This window comes from Talpa occidentalis, unplaced genomic scaffold, assembly GCF_014898055.3.
Source record: "Talpa occidentalis isolate TD23 unplaced genomic scaffold, MPIMG_talOcc4v2.1 talOcc4.13, whole genome shotgun sequence".
Lineage (NCBI taxonomy): Eukaryota > Metazoa > Chordata > Mammalia > Eulipotyphla > Talpidae > Talpa > Talpa occidentalis.
This window is the reverse complement of record NW_023601322.1, coordinates 9,058,120-9,072,282: the sequence shown is the minus strand read 5'-3', so window position 1 is coordinate 9,072,282 and position 14,163 is coordinate 9,058,120. Positions and strand designations below refer to the sequence as shown.

Genomic DNA, 14,163 nt, shown 5'->3' with positions numbered 1-14,163 from the left:
CATGAGTTTCGTGGTTTTAGGATATTGGCTGATTCCCCACTATGCTTTTAAGTAGGAGAAACTGCTATTTCATGGGTATCTGGAAAACATTCGCCTTTTCTGAAATCCTTTTCCTGTTCACAGGAATTATATAGTGTGGGTTGGCAGGGATGATCTGAGTGACGTTTCATGACACCAGAAAGCTCAAAGTCCATGTTTCATTGCCCTTCTCAATATGTGTTATTCCAGCTTCCCGGTTCCAGTTTATCTGGTGCTAAGGGAACTATTTTTTATGAACTCATTTTCTTTCTTTCTTTCTTCTCACTCCCAAGTTTAGTAATTTTATTGAAGTTGGAGGTGGGACAGGGAGGGATCACAATGAATCTGCTCTGCCTTCAACTAATTTGAATTTTTCTGGGTACAATAAAATAGTGTCATTCAGATTATGGACACCATGCATGAAATAATTTCTCTGTTGAAAGTATATCATATGTTCTCCCCTTTCCTCTAGTCCCCCTCCCCCCACTGCACACTGCTTTTTCTTTAGGTTGAGACACGATAACACCATTCAGCTTCTCCTTCTCATTTAGTAATTCCTCATACCAAGTCTCTATCTGTCAGGAATATAGAATGACTCCCCACACCCCACCTCAAAACTTTGGATACTAAATGTTCTGAGCTATGCTTTTTCCTAAAGATTTTCTCCTTTAGAAGAGGTGTTTGGGTTAGAAATGCCTTTAAAGAATAAACAAAATTCCTAGAAAAGGCAAAGGGTAAAGCTAAGCAACAGGATCCAGAGCTTGAGTAAGCACAGCACAATAATTTCTTAGAGAGGATCCAAAGAGACATTGGGCTAATGGCAACAGCATTTATGAGCAGAACAAATTCTTCTTAAGTTTGTCACATTAGCTAAGGAAATATAGCTCTAGAAAGCAGCTATATGGGAGTTAATAAGCGCTTCTTAAAATAGCAAAAATTAAAGAGGTTTGTAGGAAGTCAACTAAAGAACTAATGAATATAAAGAGATGTGAACAGTTCATGTTTTAGGCTGAAATTTAACATGCTCCTTTTTTTATTTATTAAAGGATAGCAAAATTAAAATATGGTTCGCTTCAAGAACTAATCATTTGTGTTAGGGGCCACTCAAAGCAACAAACATTAGTATAGTAGCAATTTATCTCCCATCTCATTACCTCTTTTTCTGTCTCTTTGCTGTCTTTCCAAAGACTGATCATTCAGCAAGTGCTCAGTTCCATTTGTTCTAGAAAATGTCATTCAAAGTTAGGTCTCTATTGTCTGACTTCCTAGATTAGGTCAGTTCCCTTGTTTTATTTTTGTCTCTTCCATCCCTCTCAATTGTTGAATGCTTTTCTTCCTCATCTATATATAAGTTCTTTGAAGACAAGGACAGTGTCTGATTTATTCAGTTGTTGTAGCCGAGTGAGTGGCATGTGTTTATAATTATTTGTTAATTGACTTGACTTTCTTTCCTCTCTTGGGAGAATTTGTATGCTCCCTAATTTTTAAAATGGAACTCTGTGCTGTTGGTTGAATTGAAATGGAATAAAAATTAGTTCCAAGAGGCTAGGGGCTAAGACTTCAAAAGAAAACTAGAGGAATTTTCAGGGATTTCCAGAATCAAGAGAAATAATTATATTTTTGTCCCAATAGCTCCCTCCATTCTACTTCAGTGAAACTGTGTGGATAACCCAAGTACTTCGCTTTGTCTCTCCATCCTCTTCTCCCCTCTTCTTACCAAATTCCATTACTTTACTGATGTTAAGGGAGTATGTAGTTTAAAGAGTCTCACATGTGAATATCCAGATTTATAAATCAATCTGGGGGAATGGTAGTTCAACCGAAAGGGTTTGTAACAGGGTGGTCCCCAGGAAAGGGGGAGGTTCCCTGCCCCACCCAAGGGAGGGTGGAGCTGAGCAGGGAGAGGAGACGCTGCAGAGGAGACTGAGGAAGGCAGCAGGATGGAGCCAGGAGACCTGGAGGAGGCACATGGAGCCTAGAGACACATAAAGAAACTGTGCTTGTCTTTTGGTGGTGGACTGAGTGACACAGATGTGGATGAGACCCGTGGGGAGGTGACCATGGCAGCTTTTATCTTGATGTTGATTTTGCTCTTTTCCTTCCGGGCTTGTCTGGTTGTTTCTGACCCTTTTCTGTGGGTCCCCACTGGAAGGTGCTTTAGATTTGTGGCAGGCTTTGGGGCCTTGCTCTGGGCCAATCCCATTTGGATGGAGTTTTACCCACGAAGGGACGGGTAACTTTGGGTACTTGATTTAGAAACTATATTCTTTGCCTTTCCTGTATTGTTTCCTAATTATATTAAAGTTCCTTCCCATTAAAGTCTCATATGTTTTGTGTTGATGCGGCGGATGGCAGAACCCATTTAGAACAGGCAGGTTTGCAGGGTTTGGGCTGCCCCTCCTCCTGCCCTATAACAGGTTCACTAAACTCTTTTAAATAGTTAATTGACCTCACCCAGCCTGCAATATATTGTTTTCACAAAAAACGCAACTTTTCAGACCACAGGAAACATTGTAACAGTAGCAGTGGAAACTCTTTTTTCCTGAACGAAGACCAAAAACCAGACAGGTAAGAGAACACACAGCTCCCAGCCCTTCCACTGTCCTCTCTGTTCTAAGCTACCTCAAACTTCTTGATCCACAGGAAAAACTGAGATTCCAGAACTCTTGAGTTTTTCCTTCTCAGATATAGGAGAGGGAGTGGACCGGCTCGGGGCTGCACGCTTTCCACCAGGCACGTGTGACATGTGTCCCACTTAGAAATTCAGGCACTGCTGCTTTCTCTCGAAAAAGTGGGGGGAAAGTCAAGCGAGCCTGCTGGATGCCCCGCGAGCCTGTGTGTGCATCTGCACTCCCCACAGTGAATGGGGGCGAGCGCCAGGGACCCGGGTCCATTGCCCAGTTCAGCGCCCCCTCCAGCCCTCGCTTTCCATTAGCCTGGAAAACAAAAGTCTCCTGCGCCAACAGGAGCACGGAGTGGGCGAAGTGGGTGAAAGTGAATGAGCCAGACCAAGCCTGGGGACAGGGCTTAACAGCAGAGGGCACAATACCCACAGTCCAGGGCCCGCGGCGGGCGGCGCGCAGGGGCCAGATCCAAGGGTTGCCGGGGCTTGTAGTTCGCCGTGGTTTCCCTCCGCCACGCCCGTCCAGCCACGGAACTACAACTCCCGACGTGCCCCGCAAGGCCCCCTCCTCAGCGCCACCCGCTCTCGGCCCGGGCTGGAACCTCCCGGGAAGCCGCCCCGCCCCGCCCTCGACGCGCGCGTCACGTTTGTTTACCCTGAAGCCCCGCCCCCGCCGTCCCCGCGCTCCCCGCTGCTCGCAGGGATGCCGTCATGCCGGCGATGCATATTCATGAGCCCGCGAGGCGTTCCCGCGCGCCCGCCGCCCGCCTCCCCGCGGCCCGCGCGCGATTAATATTCAATCAGCCGGGCGCGCGGCGGGCGGGGGCGGGGCGGGGGGCGGGGCGAGCGCGGGCGCCCGCGCCGCGCGGGGAGGGCGCCGGGGGGCGGTGGCGGCGCGGCGGGCGTGCGGGATGGAACCCCGGGCCGGCGGCGGAACGCGCCCGCTTGCCACATAATCCCCGGAACCGCGCGCCGAACGCCATTGGCTTCGCCCTCGCCGCGCCGCGCGCCGCCTCCGCCCGCGCCCGCCGCCTCCTCGCCGCCGCCGGCGCGGGGGAAGCGCAGCCGCCGCCATGGAGCCCGCGGCCGCGGCCCCGGCGCCGCGGCGCCCCGAGCCCGGCCGGGAGGAGCGCGCCCCGGAGCCCGCGCCGGCCCCGGCGGCCGCGAGCGGCGCGGCGCGGGCCGAGGCCCCCGGCGAGGGGCCGCCGCCGGGGCCGGGCCGGGCGGGGGGCGCGGGGCGCCGGCGGCGGCGCGGCGCGCCCCAGACGTCCGCGGCCGGCGGGGCGGCCCCGGGGCCCGCGGCCGGCGGCGGCGCCAACTCGCTGCTGCTGCGCCGCGGGCGGCTCAAGCGGAACCTGTCCGCGGCCGCCGCCGCGCCCGCCCCGCGCTGCCCCGGCGCCGCCGGCCCGGCGGGCTCGGCCCCGGCCCCGGCCCCGGCCCCCGCGCCGCTGTGCGCCCGCAGCCTGGACCGGCGGACGCTGCTGCTCAGGCCGCGGCCGCTGCCGCCGCTGCAGCCGTCGGACCGGGACTGGGTGCGGCAGCAGCTGCGCCGGGGCTGCGTGCACGTCTCCGACCGCCTCCCGGCCGCCGGCTGCCTGCGCCCCGTGCTCTGCACGCTGGACACCACGGCCGCCGAGGTGGCCGCGCGCCTGCTGCAGCTCGGGCCCCGCGGCGGCGGCGCGGTGCGGGTGCCCGGCCAGGGGCCCGGCCCCGACGCCCGCGCGCCCCCCGCCGTCGGGGGCCCCCCGCGCGCGCCGCCCGCCGACCTGCCGCTGCCCGGCGCGGGCCCCCGCGGCCCGGCCAGCCCCGCGCGCTCGGACTCCAGCCCCGGCGAGCCGGGCGCCCCGCGGGCCCGCGACGGCGCGGCGGCGGGCGCGGCCTCCGACGCCGAGAGCTTCAGCCTGAGCCCGAGCGCCGAGAGCGCGTCCGACCCGCCGGACCCCTACAGCAGCGGCGGCGGCTCGTCGTCGTCGTCCGAGGAGCTCGACGCGGACCCGGCCGCGGCCCCCGGCCAGCCCCGTCGGCCCGGCCGCCCCGCGCCGCCCCGGCCCGCCGCGGGCGCCCGCGCGCCCTCCCCGACGGCCGCCCCGACCCCGCCGCCGCCCGCCGCCCCCCGGGGCGGGGACGGCCCCGCGCGAGGCCGGCCCGGGCAGGACGCGGCGACCCCCGCGGACCCCGGCCGCGCCCCCCCCACCCCGAGAAGGCGCCCCCGCCGCCCGCCCTGTACGTGCAGCTCCACGGAGAGACCACCCGGCGCCTGGAGGCGGACGAGAAGCCGCTGCAGATCCAAAACGACTACCTCTTCCAGCTGGGCTTCGGGGAGCTGTGGCGGGTGCAGGAGGAGGGCATGGACGCCGAGGTCGGCTGCCTCATCCGCTTCTACGCAGGTAAGGCGGCACCTGCGCGCGGACTCGGGCGGGGGCGCGCCCCCGGGGCCCGAGTCCCGCTCGGGGCTCCGCGGCGGTCGCTTTGCCCGGCCCCGGGGGACGCAGGTCCCCCCCAGGCTGCGTGACTGTCTGACAGCCCGCGCGCGCTCGGCGGGGCTGCCCCGAGCGATTTTCAAACCCGCGACTTTCTGTCCATCGCGAGCGCCCAGGTTGGAAGCAGCGCGAGGAGGTGGCCGAGCCCCGGGCAGTGCGGGGAGCGCTCGCGCCTGAGGGCCCGGCGCGCCCGGAGCCGGGGGGCGCTTCCTCCCGGCCTCTCCTCGCTGGCGCTGGAGGCGCCTTCCAGATCCCCGTAGTGCCCGCGGGGGGAACCGACCCACAGAAACGCTCCAGAACGCGCTGGAGCCCGTCTGCGGTCGACCCCGGTGGCCCTGGTGTGCCCGCAGGAGCGCCTGCCCGGCCGCTGGCCGCTCTCCAGCTCCTGTCGGGCTAGTTTCCCTCCAAGGCGCCACTGGAAACCTGACTGGTGGGATGCCTTCTCGGGGCTGTTTCCCCCCTTTTTGCTTTATTTCAGTTTCTTCTGCAAGTTTGATTTGTGCGTCAAAAGTGATTTCATCTGCTTCTTTCTCTCCTTTCTTCCAGCTTTTATACCCAGAGCTGACCACTGCGGTGGGACTAGCAGTAGCAGCACAATAAGAATTCCAGGAGTTACTGTCTCTTGAGATGTGATTTCAAAGTTTTTGCTCGGTCCTGGATTAAAATTATTTTCGCTTGCATGTTTGTTTGTTCCGACTTTATTGAGCTCTAATTGGCGTATTAGATCAAGCGCCTGACTGGAGGTGACTGCTGTTGTTCTTGGCTGGAGGCTTGGCGCATGCTGAATTAGGAAGCCGTAGATCCTGGTTGTTATATTTGAACTTTATAAAGTTGTTTGCATCCTTTTCCTCCTTGAGCTTGAAGAACTGTGTTCTTAGTGATAAGGAATTTTGTTGAAATAAAATTGGCTTAGCAAAATTAAATCAAGACAGTTAAATCTTCCCTAAGTTAACTCTTCTGTGTTGTGGGTGATCTTAGAAAAAATGATCCTGATTGTAACTCTGTAGCCACTTTCTATGTTTTTTCATTCAGTTTGTGTGGTACTTAGAGTCAGTCAGTTTCAATGAAGAAATCTTTACTCCCACGCTGAAATACACAACGCCAGTAGCATTCAGGGTGAAATGTTACTTTGTTTCGTTGAAGTGTTTGTGTAACTCTTTAAGTGAATTTCTGATTTTTTTTTCCCCTTCTAAGGAAAACTGTAGCATAGTCCAGTAGCATCTGATGGTAGTTTTCCAACTGAATGGCATACCTTGTAAGTTTATGGCCTGAGAAATAGGTGGTGTATTTTATTTTTTTTTGGTTTGCTTTGTTTTTAATGTGGGAGTCATGTTCCTTTCTCCTGTAGCTCATGTAATTTGTAAGATATTGTCATTTTATGAAAGCAGGAAATGATCATCACAGTTGGAATGAGAATAGCTTGTTAGTGTGAGAATGGTAAGTGCCCTTACAACCAAACTAATTTCCCTGAAGGAAATATATATATAGCAAAGGCATATGTAAATTAACAGTATTGACTATATTTTCTATGGAAAGTCTCTGCATCCCATGAATATATTGGTCATAGGAATGATTTTGGGTGTCACAGTCAAAATCTTTGATTCTCCTTGATTAATGTCTATGTCTAAAATGTTTTAAGTGGATAATATACAGGTTTTTTTTTTAAACTTGTCTCAATATGAAAGTGATAAATTATCTTTCTGATTAAATCTTATATTTGCTTTTGCTCTTTATGAACCACAGTAATTGTTAACTTCATCTGAACTGACTTGCATTATTTCCATATGCATAAATATTCTTGAATAGGAAACCCGTGTACAGGTGTCTCAGAAGGTAGATAAGACATCTGTTATAAAGATGTCTGACTTTTTATTTTGGTTTTCTTACAAAGTTTAGCTTATTTTAAGCCTAAATTAATGTAACAAATGTCTCTGTGTCTATTCATTTGTGATAAACCAAAATTTAGCATATAGTGAGTCCACTTGAAGGAAGTTTAGTTGTTGACCAATTAAGGGCCTTGTTATAAGGTGGGCTCACTCGCTTTGGGAACATTATACGGGTTTCATATGCAGCGAAACTCCGTGCCACACTAGAAGAGATTCCTAGAAATTACCCCTGTGCTCCAGGGGAGTGTGGGACACGCAGCAGCAAAGTGTTACTTTTGCTAGTAGCTCCATTTCAGAGAAGAAGAGAACTAATGTGTGCTTTAGACGAAACCCTTGAAGCCAGGGCTGTGTTCCCTGTTGGTTTTACTTACACTCACATTTATTCCCAGGTATCTTTTTGTTTCTGTGTCGTTGGAGTTAAGGACACACAAGAATATTGCTGTTGAAAGCTTTTGATTATTTTCCTGTATTTAAATTCAGTATATTATCTGCTATCTATTTTATATCATCAGTTGGTCTTTGTGAGATGTTCTTGTCCAGCAGGGAACTTTCATTCTCTTTTTTTTTTTTTTTTTTTTTTTTTTTTATAGAGGCATGTTTTATTTATTTATTTATTTGTTTGTTTGTTTTGTTTATACATGCACTGGGCACAGTCAGAAGCGCGGGAGGGTGAGAGAATTCACCAGAGCCAGAGCGGGGAGCAGAGCAGGCAGAAGGACCGAAGGACACTGCTGAGGGGAGCAGCGGGCGGCAGGAGAGGTCTGCGCGCCATGTGGGACCCTCCTCCGGTGGCCGGGGAGCAGCCGGGGATCGAACCGGCGCCGCAGAGGCCGCGGGCAGCTTCGCAACCCAGCGCTCAACCGCTGCGCCACCAGGGAGGCCCAACTTTCATTCTCTTAAGGGTCACTTTTCAATACATTTTAGTATTTATAGCCTAACTTAAGTTATTCTTTAGACATTTTGAAAACCATTTGTGGTTCCTTTGAATGTTTAAATATTTAAGTATTTAGTTGGATAGAATAAAATGAAAGTCTTCAATGAACTAAAGACTTTGAACAAAAGGCACTATCTCATTATGGAGCTGTCAATGAAAACTTACTTGAAAACTGTTTTTGCACTTGAGTATTAAGCAGCCATTCTTTTAGCTCATCTAAAAGATGAAAAAAGTTAAAAGGCTTTATCTGAAGTTACTTATACTAAGTACACTAACATTCGATTCCCTTTAAAATCAACCATCTTAAGTTTTACTTAAAGACTAATTTCAGGTTAAAAAAAATCCGAGAATTTAGGCTGCCTGATAGAAGTCGTGGACTTCAACACGTTAGTGAGCGTGTGTTTTGGACTTGGGGATAAGCTGTGTCATTGATCAAGGGTGGGATTAAACTACTTTTTATAAAAAATGTTTTTGGACCCTTGTCTACCGCCTTTTAGAGTTAGTATAGCTATTTCAGCTCAGATAATAAGTAGTGAGAAGAGATGCTGACAAACTGGAGAGCACGCCCAGTGCGCCTAGTGTATCTCGGACCAGGTGTTTTTATGTGTGACTTCTTGGGGTTGTGAGCAATCCCTTACCCCTCTCATATTTCTTCTCTTTTTCTCTTCTGGGAATGATCAAGCCTTACATGGTTTCCTACATGGAAACCAAGAAGGGGTGGTTCAGGATTAAGCTGTAATATTGACAAGCAGGCTCTTATTACTGTAATTACAGCAGGATTGAGTAACGACGTGGCACGAACATGTGACACCAGTGTGTGTTGGAACAGTCCTTTAATTTGAAGAACAAAGGGCTTAACTTTGTTGGTTCTTATATTTAAAGTTTTATGTTTGTTGTATTTTAATGGGAAGTATGTGCTGTCCTTGCCATCATAACTCTCCTGTGATAACATCTATTAATATTTGGGGGTTATTATCTTCTGAAATCTTAAAGGGCATTCATGTAAATCATGTCATTTATCCTCTCAAAAACACTGCTAGGGAGGAGTAGGTGTCAGTCCTCTTCAGATGGAGAAACTGGTGCACAGAGAGGTTTGACTCTTGCTTGTGGTTTTTCAGTCCTTGCCAAAGCTGAGGAGAGCTGGATAGTCTGTTTTGCAGCTCATACCACTTTCCATGAATCAATGCTGAATTTCATTTACACTTGAATTTTTCACTTGGTTAAAAGCATTCAGAGAGTATGCTAAAGTTGTTGGTGATGAGGAGACATTATCCTCTTGTCCCAAGTGTTATTTCTTGTGACGTATGTATAGCCCTATTTTTTTTTTTATCAGGCTACCTTTAAAAACATAAAGAACCAAGACTGGCAAATTGGTAGTGCCAAAATAGTGCAGTATGGAAAGTGTTCTAAATACCCTGCTTGCTGTATGTGGTCACACTTGCGTTTAAGTTGATATGAAAGAGTTTGCCTAGCAATTTTTTTCTCTCATTCAAGCACTCCTCATTTGTAAAAATAGACCAGAAATCTTCTTTGGATATAGGGAATTAACACTTTATCTGAAAAATGGATGCCTTTTGAGGGTGGAGGTGTGATCATTCAGTTCCTTTAAAATGTATCCGTATTTGTAAAGTACCCATCTTGACAGGTTTGCTTACACCTTTTATTTAAAAAATCTCTACTTTAGTCACCATTAGTGCCTGATTGGTGGTATGCTGCGGTTGTACGTGTTTTAGAATTCACATGTTGTGGGGCGCTACCGAATAAGTAAGCTATTCTCTGTGAATTTCATAGTTGTTCCTAAAATGGTGTGTCCTTGATGTTCACGGAAGTAATTGTAGGGAGAGGAGACGAGTGTAAATGAGTTTGTCCGGGCTCCTGGTTGAAAGCTGTATCATTTTGTTGCTGTAAGATTGTTAAATCAACCCTGCTAAAGGTTTGGCTATCCAATGAGGATTATTATTTTTAAGCGTAAGGTGTTTGTTGTTCGTTCTCTCTATTTTGAGAACTTTGAATTAGCTTTTGGTCTGTTGATAACCTAGCATTCATTAACGTTGTATATGATCCAAGACTATAAAACTTGTCGTTTTAAACATTTGTGGAATTGAATTTGTGGAATTTTGTTAGGCAGCTGGTGGTGTGGGCCCTCCATCCTTTCGTGTCCCCAGGGATGTTAAACACACATGCACAGAGGCATTTCTCCCATGGCAGGAGAGTTCTGACGCGCCACATACTATTAATACCTTCTATTTCACGTGAGTGAAGCTATGTGCATTGTGAGTGAAGCTATGTGAGTAGTCTCAAAGTTTTCTTAGAATTAACAGGTGTTCCTCACCCCTCTCCCCTTTTTAAAGGCATTTCTTACCTCAACTTTGAGATGAATTTAACGAGACCTCTGTCAAATGAAACATCTTAAGTTTAATGATTTTGTTATATGCCAGGGTGGAATGCAGTTCAGTCTATCTGGACAGGAGGGTTTAATTGTTGTACGGTGAAAGTAGACAGATCCTGAAGTCACTCAATAGAAAAGCTTTTCCTTTAAAGATGCCTGACATTTTGAAAAAGAAATCAGAATGTTCAAAACAGTCTGGGAAAATGAAGCCTTCTTAAAAAGAAAAAACAACCCACCTTCTAAAACCCACTCCACCCTTTTTAAACCTAGGCATCTGTCACAGTACTGGTGATGAGGGATTTTTGAATCTGGCTTCTAGTCAGTATGCTTCTGGGCAGACCCTTCTTTATTACCTTTGGTTTAATTAATAGCTTAAGCAAAACAAAATCAACCCTGTGAATTCCTTAGACATATTAGGTATTTGTAACTTTAGTCTGTGTGACTGGTTGTGTTTGGGTTTGTGTGAAATGTCAACTCTAGACTTCAGAAAATGTTGATTACATGAAACTCAGGAATTCGGAAAGACTTTAGTGAGACTTGATTGCGAACATTAGGATATTTGATTAATTGTGAAATAGCAGTTTTCTCAAGTTGCGTGATATTGTGTTTTAAAATCAAGCATAATTGCAGTTACAGGACTACTAGGTGCTACTACATATTGATTTAGAGATGGAATGGTTTTGTTACATGTTATGCAATTAATATATGCCTGCTGTACCTTACAGAATCAATGAAACAAAGCATAACCATCCCATAATGCCACCTTCCTCCTGAAGTAATAGTTTCCCTGTTGTGTTTTTACATTTGAGATTGCTTTAATACTTTGTAAGATGCATTTAATGATAGTGTCTTGTCGAGGTGTAAGTCTTGTGGTTTCTGAGTTTGGAACCTAAAAGTTCTATTGGAATTTGAGTGGAATATTCTATGATAGGTTGTAAGTATTTTGTGAGTATGTAAATGTTGATACTGTAGTGGAAGACAAACAGGAATCCAGAATTTTGGGCATATACCCTTCCAAATGAACTTGCTAAAAATAAGCTAGTCTCATTTCCATTTATGTGTCAGAAGTCAGTTGAAGACTGAATAAAGCTTGAAGTACTTTGGCTTTGGACTATTTCAATAATGAGTGAAAAATCTAAAGTTTTGAAGTTTATGAAATTTTCAATTGGTTGATTTTTCTTTTTTGTTTTTTCCCCTGTATTTTCAATTAGGAAGTATTTTGCATTTGTTGCTCTTTCTCCTGACTCTTATATCTGATGAGCATTGGGAGAATAAGTCTTTCTATATACCTGCATTAGTTAATAGTATGTTTGAATGTTTGGCCTTTCTTGTCAGATATGAAGCATATGTTCAATACAGCAAAAGAAAGCGTGATCTGTACTTGTCTTCAATGCCCACTGAGTGACTCTCTGGATTTTATAACCAGTTCACGCCTGACACATGATCCAAAGATTGAAATTTTATACACAGACCCAGTTTTGATCTTTATTTTATTATGAGACTATCTTAAGAAATTTTTTCTTTGTTCCCACATCTATTTTGAGAGCTGTCTGGCTGCCCCTCGGTGCCTGAATGGGAGCTACATCTTAACAGCTCTTGAATTTGACTGATGTGGCCTGGGGTCAGGTGAAAGTAACTTTGTTCTTTTCAAAAGCAACTTTGGGAAATATTTGTACCACTTTATTGAGACATAATGGTCTATAGTCTGAGTTGGAAAACTTGGTATGATTTTAGGCATTCGTTTTAACATATCCTGGGCTTTGACTTTGTCATCAGTAAAACCATGAGCTCTTAGTAAGCATGAGTCTAAGATCTCTTCCAGCTCTTTAACACTCTGGTGCTCCATTATCAAGCCCATTCTTCAAACTAGAAGGACTGAAAATTGGTGTTTTAAGTTCTGTAGGACCTGTCCATAGGTTTAAAATAGTCAAATTCCCTGCCCTTTCTCATGTAGAAAGGAATGGGTTTGGACTTAACATGCCAAAGACAACTTTGAGGTTGCCAACCAAAGTAGACTCTCTTTTTGCTATAGTTTAAGAAAAATGACAGAATAGATAATATTTGATTCGCTGTCTCCCAGCTGAGGCGCTACTCTTCGGCATAGACTGCAGCATACTGGGGGTGAGTTTAAAGAAGTACATCTTCTTTTTGAATTAAAGATTCTTTTGTTAAGTTGACTGGTAATGCAAGATACATTCATAGTTCAGTTTATAAAGTTTACAGTCACAATAACTATTTGCGGGATCCTAATGTGCAAGATTCACTGGTTTATTAGCTTTGAATTATGGTGAGCTGTGTGCTCTTCTTGTGCTTAGAGTCCACAGGAGAAAAAGCAGTTAAAGAAAATGAAATTTTGTACTGTTACTTTGATTTCAGAATTTAACACTCCTTTTGTATTTTTATAGATAAGGGAAGCAAGTCCATCTGAGGGGGTGTCTGGTCTAAGAGCATTGATCAAATCAGTCTCAGAATTAGGGACAGCCCCAGGATTTTCATGACCTCTTCTGTGTGCTTTTCCTCCCGGCACTTTGAAGTTATTTGCTATCTTAGGATCCCCTTTTACTTTGGTCAAAATGAAAATTGAAAGCCATTGTGTTTCACACATTTGGTGGTTTTCTATATTGTTTCAAGATGTTTCTAGTGTTTTTTTTATTCTAATCATTGTTTTTGAGAGATTGCATATCATTTTGACAGATTGTGGGGGGATTCTAATGTAACAGTTGGATATTATAATTGCTGAGAGGGGAAGTTAGACTTCACCAGTGGTGTCACTCTCTGGGGGATTTGTGGTTGATCTTCAAAGGTGACAGATAGTTGAAGAGAAGAGATAGAGGACTAGAAGGTCAGAAATCAATGGTGGTTTTGTCCAGTACTGTAAAGATGAAATTGTTAGAAGAAGGGGGATGTTGGAAAAGAAATCATGGAATTAAAAAAAAAGAATTTTAGAAGAATATAAGAGTGGAGTCTGGAATAGATTTCCATTTAGACATGCTCATTAAGAAGATCTAGGGACCTCCCTGATGGCGCAGCAGGTTGAGTGCAGCGGGTTGAGTGCAGTGCTGTGAAGCTGTACAAAGCCTCCTCAGGGTTCGATTCCTGGCTGGCCAGGGAGATTCCCACAATGGTGCGGCAGACCTCTCCTGTCGCGCCCTCTGCTCCCCTCAGCAGTGTATTTCGGTCATCTGCCTGTTCTGCTACCCGCACTGTCTCTGGTGAATTCTCTCACCCTCCTGCGCCTCTGGCCTGTACCCCAGCTCTTGTATAAAAATAAATAAATCTTAAAAAAAAATCTAGAATTCATTATATTCTATTTCATACTCTTTTAAGGAAAACAAAGATTTCTTCTCACCATGAGCTCTGCATACCTTATGCAGTTGCCTGTACACAGTTCTACTGTTAGGTGATATAAACAATTGAAACAACTCAGTTCAATAAACTTTGTTTGGGCTTTTTTTTTTTTTTTTGTTATGTGCTCATTTTGGGGTCTTTATCATGAAAACTGCTACTTCTTTGAATACCTCTGTCTCTTAGAAAGAAAAGAATATTTTGGGCCTCCCCTAGTGGCGCAGGCTATTGAGCACAGCACCGTGAAGCTGTCTGCAGCCTCTGCTGCACTGGTTGGATCCCGGCCAGCCGGCGAGGGTCCCACATGGCGCGGCAGACCTCTCCTGTCGTGCCTGCTGCACCTCAGCAGTGTATTTCATCAAGTCTTCCTGTTCTGTTCCCCGCTCTGGCTCTGGTGAATCCTCTCACCCTCCCACGCATCTGGCCTGTACCCTGGATCTTCTATAAATAAATAAATCCTAAAAAAAAAAAAGAATATTTTGCTCTTG

At 46.9% G+C, this 14,163-nt stretch overlaps 1 protein-coding gene across 1 annotated transcript in view; it reads left to right on the top strand.

The window, feature by feature from the left end:
* Positions 1-3,714: 3,714 nt before the first annotated feature.
* The window catches only part of PHLPP1 (PH domain and leucine rich repeat protein phosphatase 1), a 195,871-nt gene continuing 185,422 nt past the window's right edge, over positions 3,715-14,163 (top strand). The window contains 2 exon segments of the mRNA XM_037509673.1: positions 3,715-4,843; positions 4,846-5,028. Coding sequence (XP_037365570.1) covers positions 3,715-4,843; positions 4,846-5,028 — 1,312 coding nt within the window.